This window comes from Pavona decussata, unplaced genomic scaffold (genome assembly GCF_977016875.1).
Source record: "Pavona decussata unplaced genomic scaffold, jaPavDecu1.1 SCAFFOLD_190, whole genome shotgun sequence".
Taxonomy (NCBI): domain Eukaryota; kingdom Metazoa; phylum Cnidaria; class Anthozoa; order Scleractinia; family Agariciidae; genus Pavona; species Pavona decussata.
The window spans coordinates 2144944-2164207 of record NW_028145599.1 but is presented as its reverse complement, the minus strand read 5'-3'; the positions used below and the strand labels follow the sequence as shown (position 1 = coordinate 2164207).

Below are 19264 nucleotides of genomic sequence, written 5' to 3'. Positions count from 1 at the left end.
CCTTTCTAGAAATAGTTCCACTTTTAGTTTAAAGTGCGACAGCGCCAAAATTTAGAGGTGAGTGATCAATTCACGATATTCACGATGATAGATTTTTTCGAAAACAAAAAGTGCGAGAAACCACTTGACCGACCGCTTCCAAAATTTATAGATTATATATACGCAACTTATTTCTCAGGCGTTACCTGATTTGCAGACTTCCTCTGCTTTTTTCCGAAAGAACCGGCCAAGAAAAGGCCTAGCGCCAACATGAAGAAAAAGCGAAACATTTTGATCCTCTCTCCTAAGTTAAGTCAACTGGTAATATTCAACGTGTAGCTCAGTAAAAAGACTTCCGCTCTTTGGTTCATTTGACTGATGAACGCGAAAATTCAAGTTGTTGTTTATGATGTTTACATCAATAATTAACGAGGGTGGGTGGAGTGGGAGGGTGGAGAGAAGGGGGGTGACCTGGGGGTGACTCTAAGTGATTTCAATAGTGAAGTAAGTAATGCAATCTTCTTTGATTCTTTGTATTTTACACCTGAATGGCCAAATACATAACCCTTTTACTTTTGATCAATGTCAACCATAAATTATATTATTTCAGCTTAGAAACCGAGACCTCCAATACGAAAACACTTTGTCCAGTGTGATGATGTGTCGTTTTTTATTTTTGTACGGGAAAGGGGGTGGGGTGGGGAGGGAGCAAGCATGTCAAATTAACCATGTTTCAACAAAACGAAGTGAAATAATTGTAGATTATCTGGATTATGATGAAGTTGAATTCAAAGTTAAGACACAAGACCGATTACTCAAGAAGAATTCAAGGGATATGATATAGATGTGGTAAAAAGGCTGCCTGACTATTCAATTAATTTTGTCGTGGATTTTTTCCCACTGAGTGGAATATCAACAGCGCAACTAAATCGCTCACAGACCTTCACCCCAAGGCTTCTCTGAGCCTTGGTTTTAATTTTCTGGTGGGTAAAACGATTTCAACAGACAGGAAAAACCTACTGATAATTTCTTGTGTTGTTGATTTATTGCGCTTCTTAGTATGCGAACATTAATTGTGCCGATCCTTCTGGTAGTTTCAATCACAGGGAATCGACGATTGAAACAGAAAGTGACTTGATCAGCTTAAGAAAAAATGGAAGACAAGATCTTGAGACGATGCCAGAGTAAACTTTGTTGTTTAATTTATGACTCGGAATTTTTCTTCATAAGAGATCAGTATAACGTTCAAACTCGACAAACAAACAGTGTTCCGCTCAAAAAGGTTTGTTAATTAGCTCTGAAAATTTTATTGATAATTAACCGAATGCTACTAAAACGGGAAACAGTGAACGAGGAACGGGGAACGGGGAATGGGGAATGGGGAATGGGAAGTTGAAATGGGAAATAGAAAATGGGAAATTATTATTATTTGTTTTTTAGATTAATTGTTTATAATGCGGAAAATATATTTTTCAGTGGCGATTATTGATATCCACGCTTTTTCTAAAAAAAACGTTCTGCGCCAAAACAACAGGAAAGGAACAAATTGATGATAACTGGTTCCCCTGCCTTGTTTTGCCATTTCACTATCTGAAGCTGAGCAAGTAAGGAAAAGAATTTCATAGATATTGTCAATCAAATTTTCAGAGGTGGGAAAAATTTTGGCTAACATCAAAATCGGGGCCTCGGTCGGTCGTCACACTCTAAGAACGAGATTGCTTACGAAAAAAGAACCCATAGAAGTTCATGAGTTGGTTGCATCACGCGCAACCAATATTTATACAAATTCACTTGAAACCTGTGGAATTCATTAACTGCTTGGCGCTTCTACTGGTTGTGAAAGTAAAATGATTTGTTAGTTATATTTGATTTTTCAGTTTCGCTGCATCGACTAACTTGAAAAGTGAGTCAAGTACATTGTGTCTGATCACAGTTTATCTACTAACCAAACCTTTATTACTTACGAAAAATAAAATGGCAGTTTTTTACAATGGGTAGCCAACTGTGGATACGTTTGTTCGTTTGTTGAGCGGTGATTTTGATTCTGAAAAATTCAGGCATTTGAAGGAATGACTTCTTTGAAACTCCCAATTTTTTTATGTGCAAATGAACATGCAATAACTCTTTAATTAAATTATGTCAAGAAATGTATGAGCTAGCTATCACTAGTTGATGAAACGAATATAATTTGGTGGTGTTATGTATCAAAACAAAGTTTAATTATTACTATTTTAAACTCATCTACACTAAATAATAAACTCTAATAAACACTGGTTCAGAAAAAGAAACATCGAAAATTGCAAACTGTCATCTTTAAAGGTGGTCGCGGTCGCCTACGAGAGGTGGTCGCTTACGACAGCGTCCAACTATAGTGAATTGACTGAGGAAATTTTGGTGTCGCTCAAGAGCACAGGCAGCCCAAGCTAAATATAAGAGAACCGTTGAATTATAAGGATTTGTATGGGAATGCAACGGCCAAAGCCAACAAGAAGAACGAGCGAAACATTTTCATACAGTAACTCAGAGTTGTAAAAAAAAAGTTGCTCTTAACCGTTATTTTTTTTCAACATATTACTAATTTGGAACACGAAAATACGAGACGGAATACCTTTTGTTTACGATGTTTGAGTCATTTTCCTATGCTTATTTACCACTGTCAAAACAAAATTGTCTGATATGATAAGTGTTGACGACATATTTGTGCGCCACTTCTGACGAGCAAGAAACAGATGTACTTTGGCTAAACAATGGCTATTTTCGCCTTAACTATCTATTTCCTATGAAACTGATATTTTCACTCGGTTATTTTGTCATGGTTTATAATGGTAATCAAACTGAGTGGAGTGCAATTTGCTCTGAAATCATGCCCGTGATTTCAAAATCGAACGAGCGCTGCGCGCGAGTTCGATTTGAAATCACAAGTATGATTTCAGACCAAAATTGCACGACACAAAGTTCAATTACCACCTTATTACACCTATTTTGAAATCATACTGGGTTTTTTTTTATCAATATTAATAAATTTTTGGAAAAGGGGAAATTTGGGGAACAGAAATTGCAAAATTTCCCCCTAAATGACTTTTTTTGCCCCTTATTTTTCTGCTTCTGATTAGCTACAGCAGGTAAGCCATGAAATTTGATTGGTTGTTATTATTTCATATTCATTTTCAAGGGCTAAAAAAGGATGCGATTTAGAGGTGAAAATGGTGCGATTCGTGAATAAATCGCACTGTTGAGAACCAATCAGATTGCAAGGATGACCAGTGATTTAAAAATGGGTGTAATAAAAACTGATATTTGAGGCACTCATGCAAGACGTCTGAATCACAAAATGATATCCATGCAAATTTTTTGCTCTTTTGTGATGTGTCCAAAGCTCACTCCAGGATGTTTTTCAAATAGAATTAGGTAAAAGTTTTCCTTTAAAGATAGAAATTGAAACATATCACGTGTATCATTTTAATATTCTGTTAACAAATTAATAATAATAATAACAGCATTTATTTAAACACGATAAAAAAGTTCAGCAAAGCTGATGTGGTCGAGTACAATCAATAAAATTAAACTTCCTAAACTAATCACAATAAAACTAATACAGTATAAGAATTCTACTTATTTACCATATATGTGGCTGAAAAGTACTCTTGAGTGACCTTTTAAAAGCGTCAATGTCGCAAATTGATCTCATTTGGTTTTCCAGAGCATTCCACCGAATAATTGGCTTGTATAAACATGATTTCTTGATCATATCAGTCCTAGGCCTGGGTAACTTGAAAGTCATTTTCCTCCTGAAATCGTAGCTACTTACATACTTTACAAAAAGACAGTTCATAGGACATGGTAAAAGATGATATAAGCCTGATGCGCTAAAATTAATAATCGTTTCTCATACATAGTCTCCAAGGTATTCCATTTTGCTACGGCAAGAACCTCCTTGCTTGGCGTACACCAATCTAAGTTAAATATTATATTTGCCGCTCTGACATGTATGAATTCCAGGTTTGAGAAAAACGCTTGACCACAAGAGCCCCAAACCAACATACCATACGTAACAGAGGGCAAAATACTGACCCCAAAATAGAAATCAATTCTCGCCTGTATAGGCAAGAAGTACAGTGATTTAAGGTGGCCGAACACAGTTTGCGCGCGCTTTACAGATTCTGTTAGTGATGCTATTAAGCGCGCGCTAGGGTTGTGGTACGTAAATACGGCGGTCGACAAAGTGATCCCTCAATTTCACATGAAATGGATAATAAAGGTAAGTTTTGATCCTAAATAACTAAGTTTCTTGTTTCTGGACTCTTTTTCTTTTTTTTTCGAGCAAAAAAGTCATTCACCGAGACCTTTTGCATGCTTTTCAACTTTGCCATGAAACCCAATTAAAGCCACGCATGCGCATTTGACCAAGAAATTGCGACTGGTTGTTTTCGTGGAAATGGACTGTTTTCTAAGGAACCGCTCATTAGAATTTCGTAAAATTTGGCATGAAAATAGTTCTCTAAAAGCGTAACTCGCCTACAAAGAGAAACCTAAATCTAACAGAGGGTATCTTCACAAAACATTAAAATGCAAAATCAATATTTACAGGAGATCTGTCTGTTAAAATTACACGAAAATAGTGCAGCTGTGTCAGTGTTTTGTGAGTTTATCTGAATACAAAAAATGGAAAAAATCTAATGAGTACATTTTCTAAAAATAAAGGAAACCTACAATATATGGACGTTTAATAGTTCGCTGCGTTGCCATGGAAACGGAACTTAGCTCGACAAGACGTATAAAAATCCATTCTTTCTTAGTTAGTCTTTCACCATACCAATTTTGGGCGCCCAGAAGTACATAGTATCCAAATAACGTCTTCTAACACCTGTACACTAAAAAACTGTATTCGGCCACCTTAAGTAAGTTCAACTTCTGCGTAAACGACTTCGCTAGTTCCTATACATGATGATCCCATTTAAGAGCGTTGTCTATCTGGACACCTTGTAGAAACCACCTCCTCGATAACATAATCACCCATCTTAAGAGCGTGTTTCGGCCCAGTCAGTTGCCCTCGTCCACTGAGTAGCATATATATTCCGTTTTGGTAGAATGGGGAGTGAGACAGTGGGATGGGGACAGATCAATCATTCCTAAATTCTCGTGACTGGATATTTGTTCTCCCCAGTCAGGCTACTGTACTTTAGTATAAATCTACTAGCGTTCTATCACGATTGCCGTTCTCTGATTGGCTACGCTACTCGCTTTCAGAGCCAGTTGTTCCAAAGACGATTTACGCTAATTAAAACAGAAGGGAAATAAAATTATTGTTTACGGTTCAACGGGTTTGTTAACTGTTTAAAGCTTATTAAAAATATTCAAAGTTTAAAACAATGGACAAAGTAGTAATTCCGAACTAGTAATCCAAAGGTGATTGGTTCGACTCCTGTTGGGAGAACTTGGATTTTCTTTTCCTAAGTATACCTGTGTCACTGACTGAATCACTCATACATCATTCTCATGTATTCACCAGCCTTAAAATATACCATCACATTTATCCCATTGTGCATATATATGCCACACATCGACATTCTATTCAAATCAGAGCTATGCAGGATGTTTGTCCCATGAACCTGGTTTAATGGCCTTAGTTCCCACGAGTCTCCCGTAGCTAAGTGGTAGAGCATCCGAACCAGTAATCGGAAGGTTATAGTTTCGACTCCAGTTGGTAGGACTCGGATTTCATTTTCCGAGAATGCCTGTGTAACTGGCTGAAAGAATCACACATCATTCTCAATGAAGTAACTTCTTCGCCTTCTGGCATCGCCAGCTTACTCGTACCCAGTTACTAACGTGTGATTTGGAAAATAATAGCAGAGGTTTGAGACACTTTCTGGTGAATTTAAATGAACAAGAAAACTGATGTTTTTCAGAGAAGGGTCCTTACGCTGCATCCGGATACACGAAGATAACTAAAATCTTCGCAAGCTTTTCATAAATATTTTAGCCGCAGAGTTAACGATTAAAAAGGACAGTAACCCCTTACAAAGATTTTAAAACTTGACCGAAGCATTTCAACGTGTACGTGTGTGGGAACACTGATCTGTCTGGAGCGCGATACTGAGCAAACTCGATCTCAGGGAACCTCGTCTAACCAACCCCACCCGTAGTAATGAATGGTGAACGACTTTCGGTTACGACAAATTGTTCTTGCGTGACTAGCTAGCGTGACAGCTGAATTTTCTTAATTCCTGGTTTCAACTTGGCTACTCTTCGCTATGTTCTTAAGAAGAAAAGGTTGGTGTCACGTTAGTCAAGCAGCGATATTTTGCCGTCTTCTGTTTCGTAAGTTTAAGTTTAAGGAGGTCAGAATCAAAGTGAACAGGTTCTAAATCGCTCTGAATCTACAAGAAAAAAAAAGAGCCTCGGAACAACTCACGATTTTACTGTAGTCAGTAAACTACAATCTTGTCAATCTCGGGCAGCTAGACAACTACATAACCTTAAAATGCATGGCCACGTAAATTCGTCCCCTTCCACCGTACCCTCGCCTAAGTGCAGACGATTTATCAGGATTCAGTTCCGACCGCCTAATAACTTTGATAGAGGTGATAGTAAAGAATACAAGAGGCAAGAATTTTCGTGGTCCAATTTTGTTCTGAGACTATATATCGGTTTCTCCCTTTTTCGTTCCCTTTACCACTGTGTAATTTCAAAAGTGTGGGACATTCTCTGCAACGTTAATCTACGCAGCAAACCAAGAAACAGTCATTTACGTTTTACGACATCATGCTTTGGAAATGGGGAGCTGTGTTATGAATATTTTTCCCGTCATCAGCCATATTATTCGTAAAGTTGCGCTATTTTTCCGCTAACCGTGCTCCTTTTCCGCAACCCTCCTTATTTCGTCCTCGAGCGAGGCTATTTTTTCGGCAACACACGGCCCATAACGATGACAGAGTCCAATCAAACACTGAAGCAAATCGTAAGCACAACGATGAAATATTTGACACCTTCTTGTGTTTCTTTACCCTAGCTACTACCGGTTTCCGGTCAAAGTTTCGTATCGTCTCACCGGAAGCAAGTCAGGGTAGTGTTTTTACTTAAGGTTGTTTTTTTTGTTTTCGTTTGACTCATACTCTTGAACAGAGTTTCCGCGCAAAATTCAGGTGATAAACAGCAGACAAGTGTTTTATGATCCAAGCACAGATTTATTGTTAATTCTAGAAAAAAATTCTGCATCAAAATTAGCCGAGCACAGAACTGAATCCGATTTTATGTCTCCACTATTCCTTGGTCTTTATGCGATTGTCTATTAAGAATGCTATGTATTAACTTTATAGTTCCATTTACAACTATTTCTGAAACCGATTCAGTAAATCAAGTTTAAACTCAATCTCTGCAAAATTAACAAATCGTTCCCTGTTGTGTATTTTAGGTCAACAAACAAAACGTTTTCATTCCACTGCTAATCATAAGTTATTTTAGGCTTGGATCCAGATATTTCGTTCTTGGTTCTAAGCCCACTTGTACAGGGCGCTGTTTATGTTGTGTTTCTTGCTGTAATAATTTGCCACTGCCAAGTAAGTATGGCCTTTGTACTCAAATGACGTCATATAATGTGCTCCGTGTGTTGGAATCTCTTGGTACTTAATGAACTGCGCTCCAGAGGCCTGGTACACAACTGACTGTGTGTTGTGTTTCCGACTGGAATCGTAGTGATTGGCCACACCCAGGTACGTTTGACCGCTGATCACAAATGGATGCCAAGCGATGGCTCCACGAGTAGAAATGGACTGAAACAGAACGAACTTGTTACCATTCCACTTGTAAATGAACGAGTTGGTGTTGTGGCTGCTTCCAGAGTAATAATTCGCAAAGGCGAGGAATGTGTGCCCATTGATGTTAAAGGACTTCACATCACGCCCTCCATACGTTTGAAGAGACTGCTGTTTAACAAAGTGTCCGCCTGACCACTTGAACACAGTGGACTGAACAGAATACTTCTGCTGGGAATTCCAATGGTTTGCAAAAGCGATGAAAGTAGTGTCATTGTTTATTACAAACGCCGTACATTCCAAGGCACCTTCAGTTGGTATTTCCTGAAACTTGTTAAACTTGCCGCTGCTCCATTTGTAGATGACTGATTTTGTGGAATAGGTTCTTCCATCATAGTAGTTTGCTACTGCGAGATACTTTTCACCATTTATCTTGAAAAAAGCGAAGTGGCTTGCTCCTTTCGTAGATATGCCTTGAAAGACGACAAACAGCTTTCCATTCCACTGGTAAATAACCGAGTCCAGTAGGTGGGTTCCATCGTAATGATTGGCCACAGCGAGGAAATGTTTACCAGCGATTGAAAAGTACTCAAGACCATACGCGCCTCTAGTTTGCAGGCTCTGGTACAAAATAAATTTTTCAGTTGATTTGTCCATCTTGTAGATCATGGAGCTTGTCTTGTGCTTTCTAATGTCGCCATGGTAGTTGGAAAAAGCAAGAAACAGACTTCCATCAATGGTGAAATGTTCCACATCTGCCGCTCCTTGGGTTGGTAGGTCTTGAATTTTCTCAAAGAAGTGGAAACCGCCGGCGCATTCTTTAAAGGAAAGAAAAGTTGGTGTCATTAAGTTTTAGTGAAAACCGGGATTTTACATTATATTGCAATAATTGCATCACTTTATTAAGCCGCCTGTCTTCCCTCTGTTGGTTTCAGGAACATGTATTCAGAGAAGATTTCCTTTGTTCAGCGTAACAATGTAAGAAAAAATGAGTACAGAAGTTTGCTGTAAAAAGTGGCATTATAGGATTGTGGCCAATAAAACTACATGTATATACTGAGTAAAAATCTGTTTCCTGTTTCCTTTTTGTTTAATAATTATTGTTGTCCATAATGACTTTCCATGGCTAACAATTAAAAACCATAACTTTCCAGGTTTTTTGTGACCTATGCGAACCCAGCGGATATCGTATTATTGAGTCAGTGACCGTCAGAGGCAGTCCCGGAACAGAGAAACCTGAGTTCTCGCAGCAGGAATCAGTTTCCCAAATTTATAAATCAAAGCTAACTAAAAGAAATCTGAAGTGGGAAATGGAATTGACCTGAACTCTAATCTCAAAATATCATAAAGAAGCGTTGATTACATGTAAATCTAGAATAAAGCTTCAACATGGGAAGTTCTAGAATATTTCAAGAAACAAAACAAAGTGAACACAACTGTTTGATATGTTTAAGAACAATAAAACTGCGTAAAACGTTCTGAGAGAGCCACCAACGTTTTCAAAGTTATAATAGGATTGTAAATGTAATGTAAGAGAGAAATGTTCTTACCAGCTGAACAGCAAGCTGATTTACTGGAAGATGAACCCTGAGATGCACAAAGGAGGAAAAATAGCTTGTTATACTACATGTACATATCATCAACAGCATGAAATAGCAAAGACTCAATTAATTGAACAGTAGTATATGCAAAGCAAGAAAACAATTTCAAGATTGGATATTTACAGTAAAGGCCAACCAAATTTTCCTTACACTTGTTAACGCTGAATGAACAAAGAAGAATAAACATTTCACCACCTTTGCATCACATGTTCCCGGCATTCCTTTCTGTCCTGGTAGTCCTTTTTCTCCTTGTGATCCTTTGTCTCCAGGAGATCCTTTCTCGCCCTCAGTGAACAGAAAAAATAATTATCAATGAAATTAGATACAATTTATAGTATTTCCACTTCTTGGTCAAAAGTATAATTTGACGCTTGCTTTAGTTTTACTGTGCTTTACTGTGATATGAGATTGGCTAAAAAATGCGCCGTTTTGTTAACCAATCAGAAATCAAACAGAATCCACTTGACAGAGTTGACAGCTTTCGACAACACCTCAACAGTCAACAATCGACCATGGAAACTGAGAACGACAGCAAGATCGCCTTTCTCGACACGTCAGTCTCAAGAGAACCAGACGGCCGCCTTACCACCAGCGTCACACTGATCAATACTTAGAATATGATTCACACCACTAACAATTAGTAAAACGCGGTATTGTGAAGTGTCTGTACGACAGGGCGAAACGTCTCGTGACCAAACCATCAGTCATCTCTGAGGAGAAGAAGCATCCGTCATCTGTACTGGTCTCTAACGGATATCCCTCCTCCTTTGTGCAGAGGATCACCAAGGCAAGAACAGCCCCCAGGAAAGAGCACGTGGCAGAGTTTAAATCCACCGCCGTTTTACCCTACGTACAGGGAGTATCGGAGCCTCTTCGCCGCTGCCTAGAACAACTAGGTGTTCAAATCCGAAACGACACTTAGGTCACATTTGGTGCGACGATAAAAAGGTAATTTAAGCGCCAAAGGCTAAAAGTTACAAGACTTAAAAGTTAAAATAGAACCAACACTGCGCAGGTTTGCTGGGAGCGCGTTCCACAGTGTAGGCGCAGCTACACTAAAAGATCTATCACCAAAGGATTTTTTCATTTTCCCTGTTGGATGTAATAGAATAGTGGCTGAATTCTATTACATCCAGAATAATTAGAAATAGTAAACCCTTGTAAAATTACAAGAATATGGATCAAAAAGGCTGTAAGATGAAACTAAACCTAAGAACAAATCGTAAACTAACAATAACAATCAACTTTTCAAAGATGTTACATTTGCCATTAGGATGGTACTAGGGAAAAAGCTTCGCTTAAAGGCTCAGTTCTACATTTAAAAGACTTCCAAGAGTGGTTACTTTGGTTAAGTGTTTACTTTGTTGTTCAATGGCACTATTCAGTCCAGTGCTATAAATCAGGAGGTAGTCATTAAACTGGATAAACCAGTTTTGTGGTTAGCACTTAATGAACTTCTTAAACATCAACCATTTATATTTTGGAGGAGTGGAGTTTGTAAACAGCAAAAAAAAAATTAAATAAATAAATAAATAAATAAAATAAATAAAAAATTATATTGCTGCACAGCTTTATAACAAATAAACCACAGAGAGCAAAATGAAGCAGAGGAACATCGTGGTAAGAAAAATTTGTATAAAGCACTTAGTACCCCAATATTTGCTTAACCCCCTTCTGAGCACAATGCTTGAGTAAATAAACAAGAAATTAGCGTCGTCGAGTAAACAAGAGATTAAAATCCTTAAACGTTCTGTAGTTCTTTTGTGTAGGTCTCTTTCATTTTAAAAAAAGTAAAAAAGCTTTATAAGTTCTCGTAGTTTTCATTTCAAGGCATAAAAGTTCACATGATATCAAAACCCCTTCAGTTACTTTATGATTTACTGCATACTAGACAAGACCTTCTTTGACAGCCAGTTTTTTTATCGTAAATAGTAAATTTCAGTGTTATGTTTATACATATAAGAAGGCATAAGTCTTATTTTACTTTACAATTTTATTACAGTTATTGTTTATGTATCTTTTATATTATTTACACTACCCCACAAGTTGCATACCTAAGCTTAAATACTAATCGTGTCTAAATAAAGGTTTTACTTACTTACTTACTTTTTAATTTGTAAACTAGTATAATATAGAGCCATGTTTTCAACTCACAGACTTATGTTACTGGATTGGTGGGCTCTGTTTTCTCAACCATCTCTGAAGCCATTTGATCGCTATGCTCTGATTGGCTGTACTCTAGACACTGATTGGTTATATTTTGCACGTGTGAGAAAAGCTATTCGAGAAGCTGACTGGACATACCACTTTTTTCACATGTGAAATATACGTAGAAAATACCGAATATTACTTGCACAGCGTTTATCACCTAAAATTCTACTTCCTTGGTGTTCAAAATAACTCTTCTTCAACTCAAGCCTATTCACAGTTTACAAGAACGGTCTAACAATATCTTTTTTAAGTACCTCAAGAAACTTTAAAACCATAATTATGACCTCATAGTAATGCAAGGCTGGTTCTTCTGACTTACATGTATGGTCGACTTACAAGGCCTACATGTAAGTGTTATAAAAACCAGACTGTTAAAATCTTGTTATTTCTTTTTGCAAGAGGTGCCAGACTGCTTGACTGTTTTAATACAGTTTTAGGAGCTAAAATCCTTTTTATTATTTAAAAACATTAGTGTACTTAACTGTACTACATGTATTGTATTCAATAGGTTTATTACACCCATTTTTTGCTCTAAAATTTTCATGATTGGCTAGTGCTGGTAAGCCATGATATTTGATTGGTTAGTTTCATATTCATTTTAAAGGGCTGAAAAAGGATGCAATTTAGAACAAAAAATGGTGCAATTCATGAATAAATCACACTGTTGAGAGCCAATCAGGTTGCAAGGATCGTGAACCATTGATTTCAAAATGGGTGTAATAAAATTATGAATCATTAGCTATGATTACCTTATGCCCCTAGTGAAAGATGAATGCAGGTCAGTTGAAGTCTATTAGAAAACATATTCCATTTTGACCCCAGCTTATTTCTTTTAATTTCCCATTAATAACATCTATCTTGTCCATAAGGGGAAAATACAAAACCCAACTGAGAATGCTTTAATTCATACTAAATTTTTTTATAGACAGACATAAAGATTCATCAAAGTAAAAATGTTTCTTATAAAATGAAATGCAACCTTAAAATACCTTCATGGAAGCATTCCCATCCTTTCCTTGCATCCCCACTTCACCTTTCTCTCCCTGGAAAATGGAAAGAAAAATATTTACTAAGAAACAATGTTGTCATTTAATTTATTTTAATTAATCATCTCCATTTAGACATAGTTAAGTACTTACTAGAATAACTACATGTAATAACACTAATAAAAGATCTTTCAGCTGTGTAATACACAGATGCTCTTTGGGTTTGTCATGCAACCCCCTCCCCCCTCTATGAGATTGCATGGCTAGCCCAAACAGCACCTGCATTAAGGGAATGACTGTGTTAAGATTTTGAGAACATTCTGTTAATATTGATCTTTTCTGAGTTCCATTATGTACAAGTGGAACAGTACTAACTCAAATTATCTGAGAACCTAAAATATTTAAATGACGACTTGTGTTTAAAGTGTTTACTTCACTCAATCCAGGATATCAATGAGTTAATAATAATAATAATAATAATAATAATAATAATAATAATAATTTATGCATTTATATTGCACAGGCTTCAAGGATATATGATCGCTATTTCACAATAGTCATCTAAATAATTACACGTAATAAAATGGAAAACAAGGATACCTTAACACCGGAATTACCATCCAGTCCCCGCATCCCTACTTCACCTTTGTCTCCCTGACAAGTGAGAAAAAAAGGGAATTAAATTCCAATATTATTTTCAGCAAAAGCAAGAAGAAAAAAATTAACCTTTGCTCCAACTCTGCCATCCTGTCCATCACGGCCATCTTTTCCTGTGTTACAAATAATTAATTAGGATCAACAATCAGTATGTAAACACAAGTATGAGCTGAATGTTCCTGTCTTAAAAGGTACACACACATACATGTAATGTCATGACTGTTTGTCTTTCGGTTTCCCAAATAATTTGTCTCAAAATTAATTTTGTCAAATGAACACACAAGTCATTAAATATTATATTAAGTAACATTTTGGCTCCAAGACACTTTTACTAGCAACTCAGCTCATCTCTAACAGATGTTTTTTATACTACTGTCAGCAAAAGGATGTTGCCAACTGCAGTGAGGATGGCATAGCAATGCAAAGACTGCCAGGCTGAATTTTGCCCAGTTTTTTGTTTGTTTTTGCTTTTATCTATAATATTACGGATGATGAACAACAGATTCTAATATGTTTTATAATGTTAATGTACTAACTTCACAGAAAACTACATATTGATTTCATATATATGCTAACTTTGTTTTTACCTTCTTCGGGCAAGCACGTAACAGCTCAAAGGGATTTATAACTACACAACTTATATGTCCTTTGGTATAGTATGTATCAAGTTATCCAGGCAAGTTTAAAGTGTTTCATTTCTGGTTGCCATGAGATTCTTAGAGTACTGAGCAGGTTCAAGTTACTCACTAATCATGCACCCACTCTGGGGAATTGTCTTTCAAGTTGCTAGAAGAGAAGTTTCTCAGACAATTGGTCATGGTCAGTGTTTTTTTTTTAACAAGTCATGTAGTGTGCAATTCTTAATAAACTTCGATCTGCCAAAAACGAATAATCATGTTGTTAGCTTAATTACTTTTCTATTAATTTTGTTGGAGCTGAGTTGGGGAATTAATAACAAAAAATTAGAATATTATAGTTACATGTATTGATAATAATGATAATGACACTAATGATCACATTTTGTCAATAGCAAATTATCAATAAATTCAAATGCACTTCTTATATTAATTATACTGAAATTAAGAACAACAGTTACTTATACTAATTGTCTTATTTATTATTTAATTTGTTGAAAAAAAAAACATTCTTGAAAATAGCAAGAGAAGCACAATTTGGGACTGGTACAGTTTGCTGAAATCAAGATAATTGTTGCTTCAATGCTTCAACATTAGTACACCTTGAGACAAGAGTTATTTGTATAATAAATTGTAAGTTTAAGACTCCAAGGTCAAGAATATTTAAGCATTCACAGTAAGTATTAATTGATTATTGTTGCCATTTGAAGCACCCATTGCACCTTTCTGTTACATTTCCACGAGTTATCTTAGTGTTAGCCTGAGTATCAGGCTTTTCGGGGAGGGGGGGGGGGGGGGGAGAGGGGGAAGAGAGGAAGGGGAAAAGGGAAGAAAAGCCTGACACTAAAGCATTGAGATGAGTATTCCGCCCCCTCGATGAGCATGACGCTTCGCCGTAAATAGTAGCCAATCCAAATAACTTCTGGTCATGCAACTGTCATGTCAGTGATGACCGCTGTGAGAGATATGAATTGAAGTTACACAGACAGCTCCATTGCAAAAGTCTCTCCAAACAAAATATAAATTTCTGTTGAGCACCACTGAGCAGAATTCGCGACTAAATACAGCTTCATTACAGGAGGAAAATACAAATCTCACAGTTTAGGATGGCAAGAAGTGATTTGACAAAAACGCAGCCGTAACTAATCAAAAGACAAATACGGTTGCTCAACAGGCGATAAACGCAGCACTCGTAACCCAGAAATGACAGAAATGACCTTTGATATCAAAATACAAAACATGCGACAGCGATGCGATGTGTTTCGTCCAATCAGCGCCAATGTCCAAAATTCGGACGTTCGACACAAACTTCTGAAAGGTTTTGTGTCAGGCCTTCCTTTCCTCTTCTCCCCCTTCCCCTCCCCCTCCCCCTCCCCTTCCCCCTCCCCTTAGGAAGGCCTGATACTCAGGCTATCTTAGTGTGAACTATAAAGTTTAGTACAATCTGCGTTTAACTTAACTTTTGGTCTGCTCTGAGCTGAATGAAAGTATCTTTTTTTACACTTGCATTTACTGGAAATTGGATCACAATGGCTCAGTGTTTATGAAAATGATTTAATTACAAGGACAATCTTGTATACCAACACTAAAAAGTGGCTAAATACATATAAGTAACTAACTGTAAAATTGTCCCCTGGGATTATAGCTTGGGCCAATCCTGCATGAAAGCGTATTTTATGATTACCACATCCATTTAATAAATAATATTTAATGAAATAATTTGTTTGGAAATTAATATTTTAAACTAAATTGTAGTTAGAGGTACTGCTGAACATCTAACAAACCTGAATGTTTGTAACACAAACAAGGTAAGATGGAAGGATATACAGAGTTTGTGCAAAGGATAGTAAGGTAATACTGCCCCTGCCCCCTGGTGGGTTTCTCGAGTATAAACGTCACGGGGGGGGGGGGGGGAGGGGGGGCTGACGGAGTCTAATATTTTACACCCCAAAAAATACATGGGCCTTATATTCTGCACCCAAAAAAATACAAGACTGGAAATTTTAGACCCAAAAATATACATGACTTTTATATCCTAAAAATGCAATCTTAAGAACAGTATACATAGTGCCTAAAGTTCTGCCTTGCTGCCTTTCGGATCTTGCGGGAACTTTGGCTTGAATTGCGTAAGAACTATTAGCCTGGCAGAAATTCGAACCTAAAAAAATACACACAGATTTTTCAGACCCATGCAGAAAAATACATGGGTAAATCTTCAACCCAAAAAAATACAGGAGTTAAAAATTTTAGACCCAAAAAAATACGTCGGACCACCCCGTCACGTTTATACTTGGGTATCCTCCCTGGGCCCCTGCCACCCAACAATCGAAATATGAATTCATACAAATTCTACACATTAATGAAAATTTAGGCCATGACAAATTATTAATTAATTAAGTACTTGAAGAGAAAAAATCTATTGAATTTTTGAAAAAAATTGAGTACATCACCATTCACTCCATCACGTCCATCTTTCCCTGTGAAAGTAAAACAAAATCAAAATTTTATTGACAACCACTGGTCATTGTTTTAATAGTTGCTGATAAAGTATTGATGTTGAAAAGCTACAATATTTGCAGTCCAAAGCCTGGAGTGAATTACTCAAGATAAAAAACATATACTTGTTAAGAATTAGTAAAATTACATACTCAGCATATATTAAGTAACATATAAAAACTCAAAAATATAAATAAGCCTAATGGTAAGATACTGTGAGATTTCAATGCCAAAGCATTAGACAGGATGGCTTTCATCAAAACAAGTTTATAAGGTCATGTACTTTTTTGTTTTGCAAATAACCTGACATGCAATGGACGGCCATGACAGTAATTACACAGAGATGCATGAATTCCCATGATAGTACCTAGCGTGACAATGTGAACATCACAGATACTATTATAGTAAAAATACAACCAAATTTAAAAGATGCTGTAATATTTTAAGTCAGGAAAATTGCAAAACGTACTGCTGTTGTAGGTTTCAACTTAGGTTGATTTGTATTTTCCTTTGTTAAGGTTGGGTAATTTACATCTGAAACAAAGGAAAATACAAATCAACCTAGGTTGAAATCATTTTGACCTGGATGACATTTTAACCTAAAACACTGCCACTGTGAAATTTAAGCTTCCATTTATTTAATAGTCATCTGACAGTGTGTACCATATAATCTTATACTAAACAAAAAGATTCCTGAAAAATTACATACAGGTTACATACAGATGTAAATGTAGCCTACATCATCGCATTTATGTTCAACACTTTTTTTTAAGTGAACACAATTACCATTTTGCCCATCTTTTCCATCCTTCCCTACAAAAAAATTAAAGGAAACATTATTCATGTAGTATGCAACAGGTGAAAACTACAGAACACTGTCATATCAAAGGGCATTAAAGCTTACGAGACTTGGGATGTACTAGTTTATGGTTCTTACAATTTTAATCCAGTCAGACACAGTTCATCCAACTGCATGTTTGCGACAATTCATGATCATGGTCGAGAGGTGATAATGGACATCACGAGATAATTTATTTTACCAAATAAAAATTTCTATTCTTGCTAACATGCAGCAATCAACTACACAGTATGTACCTTTTTGACAAAAAAAAATACGGAAGAAAAATTAATTAACAGCATTGGCTCATAATAGTTGGGAAGGGGAAAGGGAACAAGATCAGCAGTGAAAACCCAGGTATAAAGGATGTGAAAAGTCTAAAGGAAGGGCGGAGGGGGTGAAATTAGTCTGTCTAAAAATCCAGTTCTTAGAAAACTTTAGTCATATTTTGTGGATAACACAAATATTGATTTTTTCACAAAGTCATCTCAATGTATAGATTTCTTTTACAAGAGTAAGACCAAAACATAACTCTAGTCCTCAGCTGTCTCAGAAAGTGTTAAATATCAAGTACATGTACAATTTGTCATTTGTAAATGATATGTGAGGAAAAGAGAGAAGAGAGAATTATGGTTTCAAAGACAGTTCACAGGATATAAAACCCCCACATAATTTCTTAAAATCTATCATGAACAAATGTCTTCAACCAAACCACAGGGAGAATTCCCACAAAGGTACGTGTATGTTTAGACTGTAATTGTTTCAACATTCTTTCCGTCTTTTTTTTTTTTTTTGGCATTTTTGTTGAGTGCATGCTAGCCTCATACATGTAATTAATTATTAATAAGAGTTCCACATGACTTTTGAAAGACTAATTAACATGAAAAGACAAGGGAAACTGGGGGCACAACTTTTGCATCAAATGGACAATCATGAAGAGAATGCGGGGCTTTTAACTCCCCACTATGTCCCGGGTGTCGGGGGGGGGGGGGGGGGATTGATGTGACACTGAGCACAATAAAAATATAAAGATTTTCAATTTACTGACCATCTTTGCAGCCACAGGCTTGGGAAACAGCTTCACAGCTTTTTGACTTGCTTGTGGGTACATTAGTCTATAATTTCAGAAACATAATTAAATATACATGACTTTATGTATGATTATGTGAATAATTATTTAGTTTATTAAATGCCATAAGTACTATATACTCATTGACATTAAGTGATAACTTATGAGAACATTAATAATACATCATTCTCATTAATATTACAGTTCTCAAAGACTACATGTAGCCACGTATGTCACCCAAATGATGGATAAGATTCTGTCATATACATGTATGATTAGCTTACTTTTAAACTTAAGTTTCTTTGTTTAGCAATTCAAGAAGTTGGTTGCATTGTAAGGCAATGCAATATTCTCTCACTTAAAAAATAACGAAATTTCAAATCGACTAGGGCAAAAATAATCAATTCCTCACTGGTTTAGACAAAAATTGTTATTGTCCTGTATAGTCCTAACTTGCCCCAAGAAATTCCGCTCTGGAGTAGAATTATAAGCCAACACCCTTTGACCACGCAGCCCCTAATCGTCGCTAAAAACCGCTGGAATTATATTTGGATTCCTCATAAGCAAACGTTCTTCGCAGTACAAGTTCTTCGCCAGGCGTTTCTACAATGAGGGAAGACTGGGCAGCGCATTTTGTGGGGAGGTGGTGAGGAGAAGGGCGCAAAGTGCTACCCTACCCAGGAGACTGGAAAGCTAAGAGCATGCTATAATTCGGCGTCCTAAATTCTGGATTAATCGGTTCTTTCCCAAGTTTTACTTTTTCGAATTGAATATATTTCTCTAGAAATAGTTTCGCTTTTAGTTTAAAGTGTGACAGCGCCAAAATTTAGAGGCGGTGAGCGATTCACGATGAAAGCCGTTTTCGAAAGCAATACAAAAAGGTACGAGAAACGACTTCATCGGGACTTCCGAAATTGTTAACTACATATGTGCAACTCATTTCTCAGACGTTACCTGATTTGCAGACTTTTTCTGCGTTGTTCCGAAAGAACCGGCCAAGAAAACGCCTAACGCCAACACGAAGAACAAGCGAAACAT

The 19264-nt window shown here is 36.7% G+C and overlaps 1 protein-coding gene across 2 annotated transcripts; it reads right to left on the bottom strand.

Annotated features, from left to right (window-relative positions):
* Nucleotides 1–6724: 6724 nt before the first annotated feature.
* LOC146462319 (uncharacterized) lies at nucleotides 6725–19264 on the bottom strand. Of its 2 annotated transcripts, XM_085085915.1 has the most exons (10): nucleotides 19181–19264; nucleotides 18206–18272; nucleotides 17106–17132; nucleotides 16274–16300; nucleotides 13258–13301; nucleotides 13132–13185; nucleotides 12535–12588; nucleotides 9530–9619; nucleotides 9284–9320; nucleotides 6725–8551 (listed from the first exon to the last, which is right to left on the bottom strand). In XM_085085915.1, the coding sequence occupies exons 1-10, from the start codon at nucleotides 19262–19264 to the stop codon at nucleotides 7473–7475; spliced, it is 1563 nt and encodes a 520-aa protein (XP_084942041.1). In that variant the 3' UTR covers nucleotides 6725–7472. The 2 variants fall into 2 exon arrangements, 1 of the variants encoding a protein (XP_084942041.1); XR_014857184.1 differs by lacking the exons at nucleotides 6725–8551; nucleotides 9284–9320; nucleotides 9530–9619; ... (2 more) ...; nucleotides 13258–13301; nucleotides 19181–19264 and adding an exon at nucleotides 18639–18791 and having other exon boundaries at nucleotides 15779–16300.

Bases quoted from the DNA above. Each gene is read 5' to 3' on its own strand.
- LOC146462319 (XM_085085915.1), bottom strand. From the start codon at position 19,264: ATGTTTCGCTTGTTCTTCGTGTTGGCGTTAGGCGTTTTCTTGGCCGGT. The intron at 18,273-19,180 runs GTAACGTCTGAG...CTGAAATTATAG, and splicing joins AGAAAAAGTCTGCAAATCAG to ACTAATGTACCCACAAGCAA. The intron at 8,552-9,283 runs GTAAGAACATTT...TTTCCTTTAAAG, and splicing joins ATCAGCTTGCTGTTCAGCTG to AATGCGCCGGCGGTTTCCAC.